This window comes from Orycteropus afer, unplaced genomic scaffold (genome assembly GCF_000298275.1).
Source record: "Orycteropus afer afer isolate SDZICR_OR568_19922 unplaced genomic scaffold, OryAfe1.0 scaffold00233, whole genome shotgun sequence".
Lineage (NCBI taxonomy): Eukaryota > Metazoa > Chordata > Mammalia > Tubulidentata > Orycteropodidae > Orycteropus > Orycteropus afer.
The window spans coordinates 36,749-59,527 of NW_006921820.1; the positions used below are offsets into that span (position 1 = coordinate 36,749).

Consider the following 22,779-nt stretch of genomic DNA (forward strand, 5'->3'; position numbering starts at 1 on the left):
GTGGTCAATGACATGAGACAAAGTATATGTGAACTGCTGTATGGAAAGTGAATTTGCTCTGTAAATCTTCACCCAAATCACAATTAAAAAAAAAAAAAAAAAACTTTTGGCACAATACAGAATAATCATCACTTAGTCCTTATAATAAATAATACAGAAAATAGGGTAATAGTGAACTTTGCCTTGGCTATTAACAGAGTCTCTTAATACAAGTAGTGATTATCACTATTTAAGCTAGAAATTACATCTAAGATTATAACTGAGTAGAGAAGATGGTTTCTGGTTTGCTTTTTCTCAAAATAGTGTAAATAAAATATCATTTAAAATATTTTAATACTTTGTAATACTAGAATAATTATTTAAAATAACACACAGAAAAAAGAACAGAACTTGTATATCTGAAAGTAGAGCAACGAAAAGACAGTTTAGCCCTATTATCATGCATTGTAATTTATACCAACTATATAAGATGTAATAGTTGTTAGTATGATTTAGGTTAAAAAAAATCTGCATAACTTAACCCTAAATCTGCTAGAATCCATTGTTTATGATACTAATTTCAAATAAAAAAAACAGAAATGACACCAGCATTCTGAACCTGCATTATTACATTCTCTGTATCAATGTCACTTAATAAAAAAAACTAAGTCAACAAAATGCTCTAAAAAAGAAATATGTTCTCTCCAGATCTCTCCTTCAGAGTTCCAAGCTCCTAATTACATTCAGCAGCTTCTACACAGAGTAAGAAGGAACTAGTGGCTCAAGCCATGTAAACTTAACTAAAGCATGATTTCTGCAACACAGTGGCACAGACTCTGTAAATAGTACTATAGCATCTTTCTAGAGGGTCAGTTTCCAAAGCTGTTATTATCTTATTTCAGTATCACCAAAATAAATAAATAAAACAAAACACAAACAACAATCTCTCTTAGCACCAACTTAGTTTGAAAAGAATAGACTTACATTTGAATTCTTACACCAGTTAAAAATTAACACCTGTGATACTTTGTCCAGATTTACCACTTTCAGGAATTAAATGCAATTAGCAAGTATATTCATCAGTACAAAAAAGGTATCGGCTATTAACCTCTAAGGGGACTCAAATATTATCATTCTACTTGGTACCTGATGGCACATGATGGTGCCAGTGGAACTAAATCAAGCACTCTACTTCATTTCAAAAGATAAAATGCTTAAGTGAGCAAACCTTTTAGTTCCTTTTTCACACATAGTAATAGTTGTGACACTGGCCATTTAATGAGGATTAGAGCCCAGTTTGGGTTACGTCCCCAGCATAATTCTCTGTTGCCATCCTTCCCTGTCTCTTGATGGAGATTATATTTGCTATGGCTGACCTTAAAAATTTCTCACCTTGTCACATTTGGTTCCAGCTACTAAGCAGGAAACTTCACCTCCAAGACGTTTGGCTGCAGTGATGGTATTTAATGAAATGGGTGCTAGGGTATCATTTGCATGCTCAGCTATTACCAAGGTACTCTGAAATCGTAGCAATGAGGCCTAAAAAAGAGAGAGGAAAAAAGGAAAGGAATATTGTCGTATAAGTAGATTTTTTTTCACTCTATTTGTTAGGCATAGGTACTTTAAAGAAAACTCTTCTGGACACAATACACAGTTCTACAAATTTTTAATTTATAAAATTACTTGCTCATTAGCAAAAACTGGCTATTTCTGTCTATCACTCTACTACTAATATTCTTACCTAGTGAAAATGGAAAAAGCAAATCAGTTTTCTTCTGTTAGAAATATTTAAAAATTATTTCAAAAGAACTTTCTAACTAATCTATATCCAATGAGAGACTGCTATCTATACCTAAATCTAAGATTCACAACATATTAACTACCAAACTAAGAACTGATTGAATTCTACTTTCAATTACATTAAATTATAGCAATATGGCTAAAGAGTACAGTATCATCGAGCTTGAAATCAATTACTAAAATTTATTTCCATTAATTCAAGAAAACTGCATTCAATACCAAAATGATTGATTAAAAAACTGTTGTTTAAAAAAAAAAAATTAAACAGCAATTTTGCTGGGAGGGGTCGCTATGAGTTGGCAGTGAATTTGTTTCGTTTTATTTTGTTTTCAACTGTTCAAATAGGCTTTTTTAAAAAAAGCACCTTATAGACAGTATCTTACAACCAACCGATATACGGTGGCCACATTTACTGCACACTCGGCATTGCTCAAGTTGAAAGACCTAAGAAAAAACTTCAAGTCTCAAGTTACAATATTGAAGGATACTATAAGGAGCTCTGGTGGTGTAGTGCCTGAGGCATTTGACTGCTAACCAGAAGGCTGGCAGTTCAAACCCACCAGCCACTCCTCAGAAGGAAGTTTGGGCAATCTACTTCCGTAGTGATACTGCCTTGGAAACCCAAGGAGGAGTCGCTATAAGTCAGGACTGACTCCACAGCAGTGAGTTTGGAGTTTTGGTTTATTGGCAATATATTGAATGATGCAGGAAGTATCAAAAGAAGCTGGAAAGGATACACAGAATCACTGTACTAAAAAGAACTGGTCAGTGTTCAACCATTTCCAGAGGTAGTATATGATCAAGAATCAATGGTACTGAAGGAAGAAGTCCAAGCTGCACTTAAAGAACTGACAAAAAACTAGGCTCCATGAATTGACTGAATATCCATTGAGATGTTTCAACAAACAGATGCAGTGCTGAAGGTGCTCACTCATTTATGCCAAGAGATTTGGAAGACAGCTACCTGGCCAACTGACTGGAGGAGATTTATATTTGTGCCCATTCTAAAGTAAGCTGATCCAACAGATTGTGAAAATTATTGAACCACATAATTAATATCACATGCAAGTAAAATTTTGCTGAAAATAATTCAAAAATGGTTGCAGCAGTATATTGACAAGGAACTGCCGGAAATTCAAGCTGGATTCAGAAGACGGCATGTAATGAGGGGTATCATTGCTGATGTCAGATGGCTCTTGGCTAAAAACAAAGAATATCAGAAAGATGTTTACCTGAGCCTTATTGACTATGCAAAGGCATTCAACTGTGTGGATCATAACAAATTATGGCTAACATTGTGAAGAATGGGAATTCCAGACACTTAATTGTACTCACGAGGAACCTGTACATAGACCAAAAAGCAGTCATTCGAATAGAAGAAGGGGATATTGTGTGGTTTCAAGTGAGGAAAGGTTTGCATCATGGTTGTATCCTTTCACCATACATATTCAATCCCTGAGCAAATAATCCAAAAAGCTGGACTATATGAAGAACGTGGCATGAAGACTGGAGGAAGACTCATTAACAACCTGAGATATGCACATAACACACCTTTGCTTGCTGAAGTGAAGTGAAGATGACTTGAAGCACTTACTAATGAAGATCAAAGACTATTCAGCCTTCAGTATGGATTACACCTCAACATAAAGAAAACCAAAATCCTCACAACTGGACCAATAAGCAACATCACGATAAATAGAGAAAAGATTGAAGTTGTCAGGGACCTTGCTTTACAAGAACCCACAATCAATGCCTATGGAAGCAGCAGTCAAGAAATCAGATGATTTATTTTCACTGGGCAAATCTGCTGCAAAAGACCTCTTTAAAATGTTAAGAAGTAAAGATGTCACTTTGAAGACTAAGGTGCACCAGACCCAAGCCATTGGTATTTTCAATAGCTTCATATATAGCATGTGAAAGCTGGACAATGAATAAGGAAGACCAAAGAAGAACTGATGCATTTAAATTGTGGTGTTGGTGATTTGAGTGAAGAGAAGGGCAATGTAAATTGTGGTGTTGGTGAAGAACATTAAAAATACCACGGACTGCGAGAAAAAGGAACAAATCTGTCTTGGAAGAAGTACACCCTAATCCTCCTTAGAAGCAAGAATGGCCAGACTTTGTCTCATATACTTTGGTCATGTTGTCAGAAGGGTCCAGTACCCGGAAAAGGGTATCATGCTTGGTAGGGTGGAAGGTCAGCAAAAAAGGGGAAAACCCTCAACAAAATGGGCTGGCGCAGTGGCTGCAACAATGAGCTCAAACATAGCAACAATTATAAAAAATAGCACAGGACTAGGCAGCATGTCATTCTGTTGTACACAGGGTCAATATGAGTCAGACCCAACTCAATGGCACCTAGAAACAACAGCAACATTTACTGCAGAGTATCAAGAAACCACCAAATTCATGGTCATCTGGAATAATTTAATAATTTCAAACACCAGGAATGCAAACATGAAAAAGAATGTTTGCTATGCTCAAATATTTTGCAGGATATAATAAGACTTGTTCACCTACAAACTATCATTTAAAAAGACAGGACTGTTTCTAATGATGATGAGCTCCAAAATGCTAGAAACTTCAAATCCATGAAGTGCATTGACAAATGGAAGTGGAGAGGAAGGAAATTTAGGTGTTCCTTTCATGTGAAAAGATGAGCATGGCACCATACACATGAGAAAAGAAGAAAAATTTGGAATTATCCTTGTCCAAAGGAGCCCTGAGGAGCTCTGGTAGCATAGTGCCTAAAGCACTTGACTGTTAACCAGAAGGCTGGCGGTTCAAACCCACCAGCCACTCCTTGGAAGGAAGATGGGGCACTCTACTTCCGTAGTGATACTGCCTTGGAAACCCAAGAAGGAGTCGCTATGAGTCGGGTCCGACTCGACAACACATAACAACAACAATAACAACAAAGGAGCCCTGGTGGTACAGTGTTTAAGTATTCAGCTGCTAACTGAAAGGTTGGTGACTGGAACCCAACAACTACTCCAAGAAAGAAGAAAATGGCTTCTGTAAAGAAGACTTGCTTCTGTGAAGATTTACAGCCTTGGAAATCCTCTGGGGCAATTGTACTCTGTTTTATGGGGTCACTATGAGTCAGAATCAATGCACTGGTGATGGATTTTTGGTTATCCTTGTTGGAAATAACAATGAAAAATGAAAAAAAGAGGTACTGAACATCAAAGAGCTTGGCTGTATGGCTTAAATCAGCAATACTCTTCAGCTCCAGAATTGCAGTGAAGTAAGCATAGCATGAAATTTATCCAGAGATGGAAATTTATATGGAATGTGTTAATGAAGACAAGAGGTATGGGACCATAATGCTGGTTACATAACAAATAAGTAAATTTTACAAAATACACTTTTGTCACTTACTGTATTATAAATGTCAATCACTATATTTTAATTTCTTTACTTTTTTATTGGCATAGTACATAGGCATACCAGTTTAACTAGTCTATAAAAACTGCAGAGAAGTTCATCCTTGTAGCAATCATCCTCAACAGATGAGAGTTCCTTCCAAAACCCTTCTGATTGGAAGCTGACCAGGATTTACTGTACCTGCTCTGCTTCTATAGGATACTGCGCCAGATTCTGCCCAACACTCAACAGGAAAGGAACCCTTCTTAGGCCTAAGCTATCTACCTCTACCACTTCATCCCCAACCTTCTCCTGGTTCTCTGAACCACCTCTACCCTTGTTGAACCCAATCCTAGAGCTGGGAGCCAGAGACTCTACTTCTCAGTAGGCAAGACTTCCAAGGATAGGAATACTTCCAAAGCCACATAACGCTGAGGATGGGGAAGAAGAGAACAGTATGAGCAAGATATGCCAAAGGAAGGAATCAATGCATTGTATATCAGCAGATGAACATTTCTTGTCTTCCCCCTCTTTCACTGTCTACTCAATGAAAGTAAGGAAAGAGGAGGAAATGAGATCTTTCTTGCTGCCAAATCAAGTATCTGTATAATCCTTTTTTTTTTTTTTTTGACATTAAAAAACTTCCACTAAGAAGGAAGGGGGTCAAAATTAAGTTAGTATGCACATCTTTGATTCTCTTCTTATGACAAATTCCTAGAAGTAGAAGTACTAGACCAAGAAGTAGGCACATTTTTAAGGCTTTTGATATTGACTGCCACAGACTTTTCCAGCAATGTGACAGTTCACAATTCCTGGGATGGAATGAAAGTTCTTACAATGCAAATACCTTGCCTGTTCATTTTTGTATCCCCAGAGTCTAATGCTTTTTTCAATATACATTTGTAGAATTAATTATATGGTACTTTTTCTTTTTTAATCAGAAGAACACAGTATCTTATAAAGGACTGTGTAATTAACATCTACTGACATATTTTATTATTTAAATCACATTTCACAAGAATTGCCAGTAACAAACTATTTATTACCAATATATATCAGACACCATATTTTTTATTATGTTTCGTACATCATTTACCATAAAAATTACGAGATTTCCATCACCACTTGAAGAATAAATCCAAGATTTGGTGGCAGAAGGCCCATGTTTGCTGTGTAGTTCTATCATAAGATAAATTAAGCAGTTCTCCTAAGGAATTGTTGAGGTTTTTAGAATGCCCAGGCAAAGAGTATATATTCTTTTTAAAAGATTTCTTCAAAAATAGGAGGTACATAAGAATAAACAACAAAAGCATATACTTAAGACCCCTTCAGTCCATGTAGCTGATGTTTTTACTAAGCACTGTCCACATGGAGCTCTGGTGACATAGTGCGTAAGGCATCTGACTACTAACCAGAAGGCTGGCGGTTCAAACCCACCAGCCACTCCTCAGAAGATTAGGCAATCTACTTCAATAGAGACATTGCCTCGGAAATCCAAGGAGGGGTCACTATGAGTCAAATCGAGTTTTTGTATATACATCTTAAGTGAGTTTTTGTATATACATCATAAGGAGCTCTGGAGGCACAGCAGTTAAGCATTCAACTGCTAACTGAAAAGTCAGTCATTCGAACCCACCAGCTACTCTGAAGAAGAAAGATATGGTAGCTTAATTCCATAAAGATCGCAGCCTTGGAAACCCCATGGGGCAGTTCTACTCTGTCCTACAGGGTTGCTACTATGAGTTGGAATTGACTCAATGGCAACAGGTTTTTGGTGTATACATCATAAAGGTAATTTATATTACTTATCAATTCTAAAACTTTTATTTTTATATTAAGTTTCCTTCTAACCCAACATTCTACCTTCTACTTTCAGCTACCACCTAAAAAAAAGCTGAAGCATCTAGGTACGCTTGTGTGGCTTAATTTAGCAGTAATGGCTGCATAAAGCCTAGATGAGAAGAAACTTATCTGTGACCTCTTAAAATGTCCCTCAATCTGGAGAAATTTCCTCATATGCAAATTGAGGGAGATGAACTAGACTAGATGTTTCCAAACAACATTGATAGAAAGCTAGGGGTCCCAGGTCAGTATACCTCAGGAACCACCACATAGAATAAGGTGAGGATGAGGCAAATAGGACTACCAGATTAGCCCCCAGCTTTGCTTTAACCAAAATATGCAGCACTGTGCTAGAACTTTTATATACAATATCTTATTTAAAACTCACAAAATGCTATGATGTAGGTGCTATTATTATCCTGACTTTACAGAAGAAGATCTTAGTGGTCTTTACAGAAGAAGATCATAGCTAGGAAGCACACCAAATTATGAGTCCAAGTAGTGTGACTCCAAAGTCTGACTTCTTAATTACCAGCTTACTTCAAAGCAACATCATTTTTAGCTGTTTTACATATGGGTCATTCCTGTAAGATTTCATATAGCAAAGATTCTCTTGTTTGATTTATGATTGAATTATTTTATGTTCGTTAGATTTCGTTGATAGAATATTTTTCAGTAATGGAATGCAGGCTGAATAATTGAGTCATGCTAAAATTCTATTAGGTAAGATAGATTTTGAAAAATAGTATGCGGGAGATAGATGTTCCCCTGGACTCTCAGAAGTAGGATAGATGGGATGAAGCATAAGAAAAATTGTTTGTTCTCAGCAAATTTACTTTATTGTGTGTTACTTTTAGAAACATGAGGTAACATAAAGGCACCCTGCAATGGCTGCACATAATTGTTGTTTGGGTCTCTTCAGTGCTGCATTCTCTGCATCTCCTTCATCCCTTGACAGGTAAATGTTTTCCAACCTCTTAGAGCCATACATCGTTTGGCACGCACTTACTGGGCAATCTACTTCCATAAAGATTTACCACCTCAGAAACCCAAAAGGGGTCGCTATGAATCAGAATCAACTCAATGGCAGTGAGTTTGTTTTTTTTTTGTTTGTTTGTTTTAGTCCTGGCTTGCTCTTCATAAGAAAAGAGCCTCCCTACTCTTTTTGATTTCTGGACCCACATTAAGCTGCCTAATGAAAGCGAGCCTTAAGGAAAGCTGGTTACACCTGTCACTGTTGTTACATGGTGCTGTAAATAAAAATTAGCATAGCACACTTATGAAAACACCTGGGAGGGGGGAGTACAGCTGGCAAACATAGAAATTGTGAGTGACTTGCATAGTGTGCCTGAAAATAAGTTATTCACTTGAAAATTATATCATCACCAAAACCACTACTTCCAAATGACACACAGAAACCGTACACATACTTACTTACAAGGATCACTTCACTGTACAAAAGCCAAAAAAGATAAAACTTTTACACATTCACACCTCTGGAATGCACCCCGTCATTAAATGCCCTCTAAACACCATGATCTGGTGCCACTGAATGTTTCTTCAATTATAAATAGTTACACATGTCCCCAATAGACATACTGTAAGTACATACTATATAGCTTATACTATAAGTAGAATCCTAGCATCTCAAGACACAAGAGAGGCAAAAAATGTAAGTGCACTATATATGTCTCACTGGTCACGAAAGAATTTTAAAAAATTAGCACTGGTCAAAAAGAAACAAAATGGGGCTGGAGAAACATTGTGGCATGAACAGTTACATGTTCCCATCTACCCACAGATGTGAAAAAATAAGCAGAAACTGGCAGAACCCACTTTGTCAGAATTCTGGAAACCAGTCAAAGGGTTATAGCAACTGAAAGAATGCTGAATCAAGAAAAAGTCAACTTCTAAACAGTAGGAAAGCTTTGGTTTTCTACTTGCCTGCATCTTTCCCACCTCTCTGTCTAAATGTGGCCATCTTAAAGGGGTGGTCATTCACACTCCCAGGGAAAGAACCTAGCCTCTGGCTCAAAATTATTGTGTCTCTGTTCTAACTTGTCTGGGGGCTATCTGAAGGGCCAAAGCAAGACACTCCTCTAGGTTTGGCCTGTCTTGATGGCACAGTACCTAAGGCATTTGACTGCTAACCAGAAGGTTAGTGGTTCAATGGGGCAACCTACTTCTGCTATGAGACAGAATCAACTCGAAGGCAGTGTGTTTGGGGTTTTTGTTTTGTTTTGTTTTGTTTTTTGGTTTGGAGCTCATGCAGGGCTGAGAGCTAGTGGGCAATGCCCAAAGACTATATCCTTCCATAGCTACTTAGGGCTAAAGAGTGTGATTAAAGCATGCAATAGATGCCTAAAACTTGAAGGAGAAAATGGGGAGAGAATTTCTTTTGCAAATTAAGGCTTTCAAAAGCACTATATATACAAGAGGAATGAGAAAGCCACACACATGTCCAGCTCAAAGAACATGCTCAAAAATACCCTGAGAAGCCCCTCTATGTTCACCTTAGGCTGATCTCCAGGCTCAGTACCAGCCAGGCTAAGTGTTGAAGGCAGAACCCAAGAGAGTCAATTAACAAAGACTGGAAGAGGTTGTCTCACCTCTTCCCTTCACATTCAAGAAAATCTCCATCAAAACACTAGCTGAAAACAGCTAAGAAACAGAGACTTCAGTGTCCACACATGTTCAGGAAAGCAAACTTTGCAAAACAGTTGGTGTTTTGGTTATCTAGTGCTGCTCTAACAGAAAATGTCACAAATGGATGGTTTAACAAAGAGGGATTTATTCTCTTACAGTTTAGGAGGCTATAAGTCTAAGTTCAAAGTGCCAGCTCTCAGCACTGACTGAAGGCCCCTCAGCCTTGGGCTTCAGCTCTGCCTCTTGCTCCCGGTCCACTGGAGCTGGAGGCATCTCTTAACTCAGGCAGCTGCTGGCTGCTAAGGCTGACAAACCCAAGGTTGACAAGTGAAATGGCACAGTCCCACGACTATCAAGCAGGCCACTAGTTCAAGTCTAGAAACAGTCCCAAGATAGGCAGGCAACACGGCAGGCTGGTCAATATCGACTTGGCTACATGCAGGATCCAAGTGTGCCAAAAGATCAAGACCTTTCTCAAAGCATCTTCTTATATACTGGAAGCAGACCGCATCCCTCAGGCAGCTACTCAGCTGTTCACAGTAGATTCACCATGGAGTTGATCACCAGTTTCATCATGGGAAATAAGTACATCCAGCTGCCCCACCACTCAAAACCAGGCCCAGTCAAGTTGACACATAACCTTAAACACCACAGCTACATTACTAAACAAACCCACTATACCAAAAACAATTTAAATAAACAAACAAACCATAGCAAACCCTAGGGGAAAAGAAAAATCTGACTTCCAGAGTTATTACATTGTAACATGCAATTGTCCATTTATAACAAAAACTAGCAAAGCATAAAAAGAAACAAGGAAAGACAGCCCATTCAAAAGAAAAAGTAAAATTATAGACACCATTCCTGTAGAAGCCCAGATAAGGCACCTACTAGACAACGACTTTAAATCAACAGTTTAAAATTACTGAAAGAACTGAAGGAAAACATGGACATAATCAAAGGAAATCAGAAAAATACATGAACAAAGCATAAAAGAGACAGAAATTTTAAAAAGGAACCAAACAGAAATACTGGAGCTGAAAAGTACAATAACTGAAATGAAAAATTCACTAAACCAAAAACCAAACCCACTGCCATCCAGTTGATTCCAACTCATACTGACCCCCACTGGGTTTCCAAGGCAGTAAATCTTTATGGAAATAGATTGCTTCATCTTCCTTTCATGGAGCAGCTGATGGGTTTCAACCACCAACCTGGTCAGCAGTCAAATGCCTTAGGCACTGTGCCATCAGAGCTCCATGGGGGGGGATCACTGAAGGGGTTCAATAGCAGATATGAGTTGGCAGAAGAATCAGTGAACTTGAAGATAGGATCATTTAAATTATTGAGCTCAAAGAGCACACAGTAAAAAGAATAAATAATAAAAATAAACAGCCTAATGGGCTTGTGGGGCACCATCAAGTACAAGAGTCCCAGAAGGAGCAGACTAAAAGGAACAGAAAGACTATTTGAAGAAATAATGACCGAACATTTCCCAAACTTGATGGAAGATATGAATCTACACATTCAAGAAGCCTAATGAACTCCAAGTAGGAGAAATCCAAAGAGATCCACACAGAGACATTATGATCGAACACTAGAAAACTAAAGAGAGAATCTTAAAAAGCAGCAACAAAGAAGCAAATCATTACATACAAGAGATCCTCAATAAGATTTTTGCTGTGAGTTACCACTGAGTCAATTCCAACTCATAGCAACCTTATGTGTACAGAGCAGAAATGCTCCTTAGGGTTTTCAAGCCCGTGACCTTCTGGAAGTGGATGATCAGGCTTGACTTCTGAGGTACCTCTGAGTACATTCAAACCACTAATCTTTTGGCTAGTAGTCAAATGCCAACCAGGGACCCAATTTAAATATATTATCCCACTGCCTTCTCACCTCCAGTTTCTGAAGAGACATTGGTGTTTAATCTCACTAGGAAAAAAAAAAATTCAATTATACTTAAGCACCAAATGTCTCCTCAGAAACCATGGAAATGAGAAGATAGGACAACATATTTAAAGAGCTTAAAGAAATGCCTTCAAAAATGAGGGCAAAATTAAGACATTCCCAAATAAGGCATTACCATAAGAAATGCTAAAGAGGGTCCTGTGGATTGAAATGAAAGGACTTTAATCTACATACAAAGCTGTATTGGGGGTATCTCCAGTAAAAGTGATTTCATAGATAAATAAAAATGCTAATTTTATGATATTTTTGTGTTATAACTTTATTTGCTACTTCCTACATGACTTAAAACTCAAATGCATAGAAAATAATTATAAATTTATGTTACTGGGCACACAATGTGTAAAGATATCATTTGTGATGACAATAACAACACAACATAAAACAGAGGAGGAGTGGTATAGGAACCAAGTTTTTGTACATTATTGAAAAATTTGGTATCAATTTAAATTATCATTGTTGCTAGGTGCCATCGAGTCTATTTCAACTCATAGTGATCCCATGTGACAAAAGAGAATTGCCCTATAGAGTTTTCCAAGCTGTAATTTTTATGAGAACAGATCAGCAGGTCTTTCTTCTGTGGAGCCACTGAGTGGGTTCAAACCGCCAACCTTTTGGTGAACAGCCAAATATTGAACCACTGTGCCACCACAGCTTCTTTCGATTTAAACTGTTGTTGTTGTTGTTATGTGCTGTCGAGTCAGCCCCGACTCATAGCGACCCCTCCTCGGGTTTCCGAGGCAGTATCACTACAGAAGTAGATTGCCCCATCTTAGTTGTAAATTTAGGGCATTAAATGTAATACTCATTACCAGGGAGCTCTGGTGGCGTAGTGCCTACGGCATTTGACTGCTAACCAGAAGGCTAGGGGTTCAAATCCACCAACCATTCCTCAGAAGGAAGATTGAGTAATCTACTTCCATAGAAATATCACCCCAGAAACCCAAGGAGGGGTCACTGTAAGTTGGAATCGACTCAACAGCAGTGAATTCATGGTAACCACAAAAAAAAAAAAATCTAAAAATATATACAAAAGGGAACAAGACAGGAATCAAAATGATTCACTACAAAAAGAAATGAGAAAGGAATAAAAATGTTTCACTACAGAAAATTAACTCAACACAAAAGTAGGCAGTATTGGAGGAAATGAGGGATAAAAGAAGATAAAAGACATACAGAAAACAAATAACAAAATGGCAGAAGTGCTTCCTTACCAATAATTAAATGTAAATGGATTAAACTCTCCAACCACAAGGCAAAGACTGGAGGGGAAAAAAAAAGACTCAACTGCCTTTGAGTTGATTCCAGCTCACAGCAACTCCCACTGGGTTTCTAAGGCACTAAATCTTCACAGAAGTAGATTATCCCATCTTCCTTCCACAGAGTGACTGGTAGGTTTGAACTGCCAACCTTCTGGTTAGCAGTCAAATGCCTTAGGTACTGCACCACCAGAGCTCCTAAAAACTGGCAAAGTAGATAAGAAAGCATATACACTACAGTCACACCAAACATCTCTGCTGATCCCACGGCTGGGATGGCCCCTCAGATTTGTCCTGAAATGAAGCAAATGGACTATAGAGCTTAATTCTGTCAGATTACTCAAGGACTCAAAAACAAATCAAACTCACTGCCATCAAGTGAATTACGAATCACAGTGACCCCCATTAGGTTTCCAAGGTGGTAAATCTTTACGGAAGTAAATTGCCCCATCTTCCTTCCATGGAGTAGCTGGCAGGTTTGAACTGCCAACCTTCTGGTTAGCAGTCAAATGCCTTAGGCACTGTGCCACCAGAACTCCTTCCTCTAGGACCACTTTTTATTACTCCCAGGTTTTCTTCAGCTTGTTCCACCTCACTTCAGGCAGAATCCACATGAACTTTTAGGTTACTGGTTTTGAATAATTAATATATTGTTGTGAATAAAGCTTCATTTGACTTTAGTTTGATTCTGGAAATAATGTCATATTAAAAATACAAAATATATATGCAGTGTAGTAAATTACTTTGTGTGGCTTTTCTACCCATAAGTCTTTGTAAACTCCAAGGTGGAATTTGCTATGAGCAACTGAGGAGCTCCTGATTGCTGAAGGTGTCCACCTGGAGTATTTCTGCTGGGAGTGGCACAAAACAATGTTCTGGGAGGTGCCCACTTTCTCTCAGGTGCTTAGAGTTCTGATGCCATAATTGGCTAGTTTGACCACCCTGCGGGCTCTAAAGGAGACCTCCTGGAGGCAGAACTCTCTCAGACTGCTGGTCGAGGAAGACTTGCTGCTGAAAAAGAGACACGGGCTCTTGAGACACGAGTTGCTGGGAAAGAGACGCAAGAGACACGCACCCCGGAAAGAGACTGTGAGAGACTCTTGGCTGAGGGACGGAGGGCTGGGAGAGAGACTGAGCGTTCTTCCTGAACTTTTGAGTTGTAGACTGGTGCTTCTCTAATAAACCCTGTAATCTGTGAGTTCTGTGTGGCCACTGCAGTGAATTATCGAACCCAGGAGAGAGGTGGTGGGTGCTTTGGGAGGAACGGTTGGTGAAAGGGCTGGAGGGAGGCAGCATGTTTGGCCTTGCAGTAATAGGCCTTGGGTTACTGCTGTCTTCCTCTTGTGAGATTAGAGGAGGTCAGAACATGTGGCCTCCTTGCCGTTTTTGCAATATATTTAAAAGAAACAAATATGGTATGGACAGAATTAAAATGATGATAACTAGTTGATTTTAGACAGACTCAAAATGGAAGTAACTTTTTTATCTGAATTAAATTTTTACACTTATTACTACTTCATTACCCAGTAACAATAATTGTAAAGCACTTTAGTTTACAAATTTCAGATATCCTTTCAGAGTTTCCTCAGGCCTGTAAGTATATGTTCCCCAGTACTCTATATCCTTTTCTATTAACATTTATCACACTTAAAATAAGTTGTTCTGTTTGTCTTCCTTGATCTATCTATTCACACAAGAGCAAGGACTAGATCTTATTCATTGTAAACATGCTACCTGCCTTTGTGCCCAGCACATAGCTGGCACCTAATGAAAAACTGAATAAACAGTATCCCAAAATTGATCAAAAACTAAAATGCAGTAGTTTCTATCTACCAAAAACAGTACATAAACTTGTTAAATCATTAAAACAAATACTCCAACATGCTTTTAGAGAATTTACTGTTGACTAGATTTGGTTCCAAAAAGTAAAATATGAAAAGTTTACAGCCACATACCCTTAAAAAGTTGGCTGGATTTTATGGTCTTTATACTTCTTGAGAATGGGGCCTAAACAGGTTGTCATCTTCTTTTCACCCTTTCAAAGCCAACTTCTTGAAAATAATATCCATACACACCAACTCTACTGTCTTAACCTCCTTTTTGCGTCTTTACTCACAGTAGATAGGCTTTCACTTCCACCACCACAATAAATCCAATCTCTTCAAAGTAACCAGTAACCTCATTAGAGCTAAATCCAATAAACATTTTGGCCATTCTTCTATGAAACCTCAACAATTTCTGACTTTGCTGCTGCTTACCCAGGAGTTCCTGCTGTGACTTAACTTTATCTTCATGAAGTAAACTACCACAGATATTAGAAAAAGAAAAAAAGGTGGAATTTAACTTCCTATTTCACTATTGGTAGGGGAGAGATGCAGTTCACTCCTGTAGATTACAGCACTGGAAACCATATGGGGCAGTTAGTTCTCTGTCCTACATGGTCACTATGAGTTAGAATTGACTTGATGGCAACAGGTTACAGGTTTTTATTTTTCACCCTTACAAACCCATCCATAACATAAAGCAGTAAGAATAATTTAAATTTACTTCCCCCTCCCCCAATTATCTTTGGAAACTAAACAGAATGAGGGTTTGGGGAAAGGAAAGGGGCCTTTTGGAATCTTAACAAAAAGAAAAAGCAGGAATAAGCTGTAAAAGCTTTGGAAGTTCTACTCAAAAAGACAAATAATATATAATTAAAGTCACATGTCCCTGTTTTAATATACATTTTGCAATAATAGAATGTACATTATATTTCTGTACTTAAACTAAATAACTTATTTTAACCTCTTTAGTAATAAAATATGGCAGCTTTTAAACATGAATAGAAATATCATCTGACATTGATTATAATGTTAAAAATACAGTCAATTTATTTCACTTTAAAAACAGACCAGACCCTTAGTAGACACATTGACAGGCAGCATAATTTTACTAAATTCAGCTTTTACAATAAATTTTTTTTAGAACCACGCCAAAATTGGCTTTCTTCTTTCAAAAGAAATTAAAATTTACATGTGAATTACAGAGTTCAATCTCATTCATCAATGACTCTGAAAATGCCATGTTCCTGCATATCAGTTTCACAGCTTCTGAATCATAATAGATATTCCTTCCCATCTGGCAATGACTACACTAACAGGAGCTATCAAGTGACCTTGAAAGTGTTGCTTCACTCTCCACATAAAATACTTATTTGGCATCTGCTTATTAGTCAACCAAGCAATTTCAAATGTAAATTAATAAAATAGTAATACAGATTAATATCCCTGTAAGAATGCTAACTAATTGCAGATGCCTGCCTCTCTGTTTTCCTCTCAGTGGGTTCTCCAGTTCTTTATTGTAGACTTAAAATACCACTTGGCTAACAAATAACACTGAGTGACCACCCTCCTCTCCCTACCAAAGATGAAAGACTTTGCTCAATGGCACAATCAATCAAAACCAAAAATGGGTCTTGGATACCAAATGCAAGTCATTTAACTTACATTCTCACAGCTTACAGTAATCTTTTAAAAACAGTATCTAACTTTATTACTAAAAACATGTCTTCTAGAAATAGTTCTTCCTGAATTTACTCATTTTTTTTTTTTAAGAATGGGGATTTGAGAGGATGTAAAAAGTTGTAAAAAGTGCACTTGGCTGCTAACTGAAAGATTGGCAGTCCAAGTTCACTCAGAGGTACCTTAGTAGAAAGGCCTGGCAATCCACATCTGAAAGTGGATTAACCACTGAAATCCCTCTGGAGCAGAGTTCTACTCTTACACAGAGTAGGAATCAACTTGATGACAACTGATATTCTGATTACTTCAACTTTATGACATTATAAATATATTTACAGGAGCCAGATTGAAAGTGCTCCCACTTTACAAATATGGGGCAAGTTGAGCACCAAAATGGAGTAATAACAGAGTACAACCGACTAAATTAAATGTAGAAGGAAAAAGGAAATCCGAAAGACACCATTTTACAACCACCAAAGTAATCATTTCTCAGGCCAAGAATCATCAATCAATGCTCAGACTAGTACATGAAAGTATGATAAGAAACAGGGCATTTATATTATGTGGTGCTGTGCCCTTGAGTCGATTCCAACTCATAGTGAGCCGGTAGGACAAAGTAGAACTGCCTCATATTGGGCTGAAATCTTTACAGGAGCTGAGTGACAGGTCTTTTCTTCTGCAGAGCTGCTGGTAGGTTTGAACCCCGGACTTTTCAGTTAGCAGCTCAGTGCTTTACCAGTGCATCACTAGGGCTCCAAAAAGTACATAGTTTTAGTATGAACCAATTTCCATCCAGTAGACTAGTTGATTCCAATTTATGGCAACTCCATATGTGTCAGAGTAGAACTGTGTTCCACAGAATTTACAATGACTGATTTTTCAGAAGTAGATTGCCAGATCTTTCTTCCAAGGTACCTCTGGGTGGACTCAAACTGGCCAACCTTTTGGTAAAAGTCTAGCACATTAACCATCTATACCACTCAGAGATTCCCCATAACTTACTTAAAAATAAAAAAGGAGGAATACTAACTTTACAATGGTGAAACCTGGTGAACACCACGTCAGACAAGTGATTAACATCACCAAAGAAGGGATAAATGAACATCTTGTGCTTCCTAATGTGATGCACTGATAAAGAGTATAACATCACTCCTGTGATATTCCTGCCAAAAACACATAACCTGAATCTAATCATAAGGACAAATCAGCTGATGACAATAGATAAAACTTTTAAATGACTATATATTAGATAATAATATTGCATCATTGTTAAATTTCTTTTGATAATTAAATTGTGGAAAATGAACCCCCCGGTTCTTAGAAAATACATACTAAAAATATTTAAGGGTAAAAGGGCATGTCTGCAATATACTCTCAAATGGTTCAGAAACAAAAATATGTGTATATGTATAGACATAAAGAAAATGTGTGAAACCTATTAAGAGTTTTGAGAGTTCTTTGTACTATTCTTGCAACTTTTCTATGAGTTTGAAATTATTTCAAAATAAAAAGCTAAATATGTGTATGTGTATTTGTGTGTCCTATTTCAGAAAGGTTCTAGCCATTTTCTATGCGATTGTTATTCAAATCTCTCGTTAGTTCTCAAAGACTTTAGAACAGCTACTCTCCTTAGCCTAACTTCAAATTTTAAAAATAAGTCAAGGTCAAAGTCTTCAGAAAACTATAATAAAAATTTGGACTACTATCTGTATATATTGGCAAACTGTGTAGATAATAAGAATTACAAAAACTAAATATTCTATTTATTGTTAGCTCTACTACAAGATTACTGAGTCCTAAACCCCCCTCCACCACCACCACCACCACGAAAATTATCACTTCACATATGCCAGACTTCTAACCAATCCACAAAACCACCTTCCAATTACTGATCAGATAAATATACTTCCATGAGTCTGGCTCTGATTCCCAGGATTTTCCCAAATCCATGACTTTCTTTATGTCTAGGTCCTCTGAGGAAAAAACTCTCCTTAGGAAAAGAGAGAAACAATGACCTGAAGGATATTAGTTTGAAGTTTTTAGAGAAAGGGGAGTTGAAATCTTTTTATGGGAACAAGGAATAAGCACAAGAAAAGGATCTACAAACATCTAGAAAGATCATCAACTACGTCCCAAAGAGAAAATCCCAGCGGTGAATGGAGAAAATATGCCAAAGAAAAAAAAGTAGGTAACCTCAGGAAAGTGTCTGACCCAAGTTTAGCCATCTTGTTTCTCATTTAATCTAAACGTACATGAGAAAATTTACAGAATCCACAATATAAATTAGTGTTACGTGTCATTGGTCAATCTCCAAATATTGTTCTCTCATAGCCTACGAACAAAAATATATTTTCTATCAGCCCCTCTCACAGAATGGAGTAAGAAATGTGGTAAATTCATGATTCGTCACTATTCAAAGCACCAAAAACCCACCACTACCATGTTCCCTAGCTATTTAACCAACAATCTACTAGTTGAAAGGCAAGTCAGCCTGCAATATAAAAGGATTGCCCCCGTCAAAACTGGCTAAAGCCGTGAAATTGGATCACAGGCTTTGCACATACAATCACCTAAAACCCACACTGCTCACTAGCCAGAGGTTTCCATACCCTCTTTCCCCACACACTTGACAGTGAGTGGCTCGGAGCAGCCACAGTGTGCCCCACTGGAGATGTTTAATTCTTCCAGAACTGTCAAGTTTCCAGGCCACATTTTAAACACTTCCAGGAGGGCTTCCCCGCGGCGACATTTTGTTCCCTAGGGTAAAGCCAGCCAGGCGTGCAGCAACTGGGGCGCAAGCAGAGCCAGAGAGAACCTGGAGGGTGGGAAGAGGGTCAGAGAAGAAGATGGGACCGGATGGAGAAGGAGCAGCAGCAGCCTAAGTTCATTATTACTCCGGGTCACCCTGACTTCCGACCTCCGAAATGTGCCCAAGCTAGCGGTCGTGAAGGAGTCAGAGGCCTTTCTCGATCCCACAACCTTGAACCCCTGCCCCGAGCCCCAGGCCAGGCGGTGCCTGCCTGCTTAAGGAGCAGTCAGGCCTGTCAGAGCCAGTGACCTTCGCCAAGACTCTCACTGGGTTGACAAGTTTTGGTGGGATCGTCACGGGGCTTGACCCTCCCCGTCTGGACTCACCGCCCGCCGGAGCTGCCTAGGAGCTGCAGCTCGGAACATGGTCTCTGCTCCCGTCCGCCCAGCCTCAACCTCAACCTCACAGCAGCCGGGAGCCCAGGCCAAGCCGCACAGACTCTGCCAGTCCCTCTAAAGCTCGCGACACGCGCGAACGAGAGCGGACGCCCATTGGACAGTCTCGCAGCCAATAGAGACGGCAGTAAATTAAGCCTGGGCTCCGGAGTGGGGCAAAGGTGAAGCTGTTATTTAGACAACTCTGTAAAGCAGTTGTACTGCGGAGGGGGGCCGGTGAACTACTAGTGTGAACTTGGCCCCTGGTGCTTCCCAACTGGGCTTAACAAATGAACTGATGACGAAACTGTCCTGGCTTCCCATGCCTCAGGATGAAGTCCACCCCCGCTCACTCCATTCATTCATCTATTCACAGATAATGCACTCTGCAGGTGTAGTGTGCTAAGTATTTTTTAAGGAAAGAGCTCTGGTGCTGTAGTCTCTAAGACATTTGGCTGCTAACCTGAAGGCTGGCGGTTCAAACCCACGAGCCACTCCTCGGAAGGAAGATTGGGCAATCTATTTCCATAGAGGTACTACCTCGGAAATCCAAAAAGGGGTTGCTGTGAGTTGAATGGACTACACAGCAGTGAGGTTTTGTTTGTTTTTTTGTTTGTTTGTTTGTTTGTTTGTTTGGAATATAATTAAAGTATGGCATAAGATGTTGTCCTACCCGTTGGGATTTCAACAGATTCTGGAGGAAACAAAGAAACACAAACATACCATTTCTATTATTGGAGGAGGAAGAGAAAGGAGTTGATATTTGACCCGGATTCCAGAAGAAGGAACCAGTGGTCAAAAAGAGAGGAGGAACATGACAGGACCAAAGAACTGGGGTCCAGACTTCAACATAAGTTGCATCCACTTCAGACCTGTCTGCCTTCATGCAGCGGTGGAGGGCTGTGGACCCAGCAGTAAATCTGTATGTGGAGGAGGCAACTTAGTATCCTGTTTATTACTGTATTTGTGTCATAACCCAGCTTCCCACTAAATCTGAGTCCTATGGAAATGAAAGGAAGAAAGAAAGGTAGTTGATGTAAACACTGAAAGGGATATTTTACTAAAATCAATGTTAAAGATTGGGATACAAGCTAACCTCTTTGCCTACCTCTATACCCATGACAAAGCAAAACACAGAAGGGGAAAGAAACTCCCCCACCCACACTGGGCAGCTTTGGCACCTCACAGGTTCCAGTGCATCAGCAGCAGCTGTGGCCAGTAGAGGCCCATTGCCCATGGACATAGTATGTGGCAGAACAGGGCCAGGGCAGAGAAAGAGCCAAAAAAAGACAAAGTCTATAACAACTGGCCAGACTTGTTCTTAAGCACACGGAAGATGCCCCTTGGGGTCCTTGGGGGAGGAGGCCCCTACATTTATAAGTGGGAAAAGTGCCAGAGAAGTATTGCTATGTTTTTCCCTGTAAGTATTTAGGAGTCTGTCTCTGCTATTAAGTATGAGCTACTTGGTGGCACAAGCCCTGCTGTTAAATATCTGGCTTATGTTTGTGGATGTTCAGTGAGCATTTGAAATACTTCATAAAATGTTTGTAAAACTTTGACCAAATTGGAAAGGGAAGGAGCCAGGGAGTCAACTTTTGAAGACTGGCTCCAACCTATTTGGAACAACAGCTCATTGTCCTCTTTCCTCTCTACAGACAAGTTTCAGGAGCAGGCCTCTCCTCCTGGTGGAAACAGGGGAATGCACTATAACCCCTAAGCTGTTGCAGTTGCTGATACTCATTGACTGCTTGCTCCTTACCAGTTGCCATTGAGTGGATTCTGACAGCAACCTCATGTGTGTTGAAGTAGAACTGTGCTCCACAGGGTTTTCCACGATTGATTTCTCAGAAGTACATTGCCAGGCTTTTCTTCCGAGGTGCCTGTGGATGGATTTGAACTGCCAAGAACACAGTCACTGTTTGTACCACCCAGGGACTCCTCCTTATCTATTCCAAATTCTCTTCAGCTTCAGCCAGCAGCTCTGCTTGTCTTAGTGCCTAAACTGGTGCCACTGTGCACTATAGTAAATCCACCAACAAATCATATTGCCTCTACCTCCAAACGATATTTTAAATTTGACCTTTTCTTGCCAATTTTTGCTGCTTTCACCCTAGTCCAAGCCACCATCATCTCTCACTGGGATTATTTGCAACAGCCTCCTAACTGGTGTCTTAGTCTCCACTCTTACCTTCTCAGCCTATATTTAGTCTATACACTCTATACTCCTCAGAGCAACCATTGATATTTGGAAACATGAGTCATATCACGTCATTCCCTGCTCAAAACCCTCTCATTATGTTAGGGGGAAAAAATAAGATTCAAAGCCGTTGGCATGGCTTCAAAGCCTTTTTTAATCTGGTTTCTGCTAGATCTCTCCAACTCATCTCCTCTCTCCTTCCTTTCCCTTCTGCTACCCTGTCTTCCAGTTTTTGTTGTTAGTTGCTATTGAGTGGATTCTGACTCATGGCGACCCCATGTGTTACAAAGTAGAACTGCTCCAAAGAGTTTCCTTGGTTGTAATCTTAATGAAAGTAGATCTCCCGGCCTTTCTTGTGCAGTACTGCCAGGTGGGTTCGAACCCCCAATCTTTAGCTCTGAAGTTGAGCACAAACTATGCCAACTAGGGACCTTCCCTGTCCTCCTACTGATCCTCAAATACAGAATCATGTGCTCACCTCAGGGCTTTTACACTTGCTGTTCCCTCTACTTGGAATGCTTTTCCACGAGATCTTCTACATGATATGCTCCCAATCTTTATGTGGGTCTCAGCTGAAATACTATCATCTTGGAGAAGCTTTCTCTAACCACCCGCAAAAAGGGTGTGGTGGAGGCAGCATCTGTCCTCCTCTAACTTCACATGGGGGAAAAGGCTCGAAAAAAACATCAGTAGCCCAAGGCTCATTCCTAAGAGGCAGAAGTCAGATATGTCACACCACCCTCCAACCTTTTTACCAATTCTGACACCAACCATCCCGCCCACAGCATTTTCTACTGAGTTTGATAATCCATTGCAATGGCCGTACAGAACTCACAGACAATACTCATGATTATGGAGTTTATTAAGGAAGTAGTAGGTTACAATTCAAGAACAGGAATGCTCAGGATACAGTTCTTCAATCAAGACAGCCTCCTCTCAGCTTTGTCTGAAAATAGGTCTGTCTCTGGCCCTCAGTTCCTTGGCCTGGCCTCTGCCCTTCTCAGGCAAGTGTTACGAAGCTCTTTTAGCTCTGCAG

General features: G+C 39.3%; 1 protein-coding gene across 1 annotated transcript in view; it reads right to left on the reverse strand.

Moving 5' to 3' along the window:
* ETFA (electron transfer flavoprotein subunit alpha) overlaps nt 1–22,779 on the reverse strand; it is a gene marked incomplete at its 3' end in the record, with an annotated part of 72,395 nt that overhangs the window by 29,263 nt on the left and 20,353 nt on the right. Inside the window, exons 3-5 of the mRNA XM_042782064.1 lie at nt 14,977–15,162; nt 2,163–2,223; nt 1,372–1,518 (exon numbers count right to left, since the gene is read on the reverse strand). Coding sequence (XP_042637998.1) covers nt 1,372–1,518; nt 2,163–2,223; nt 14,977–15,162 — 394 coding nt within the window. The remainder of the gene's footprint in view (nt 1–1,371; nt 1,519–2,162; nt 2,224–14,976; nt 15,163–22,779) is intronic.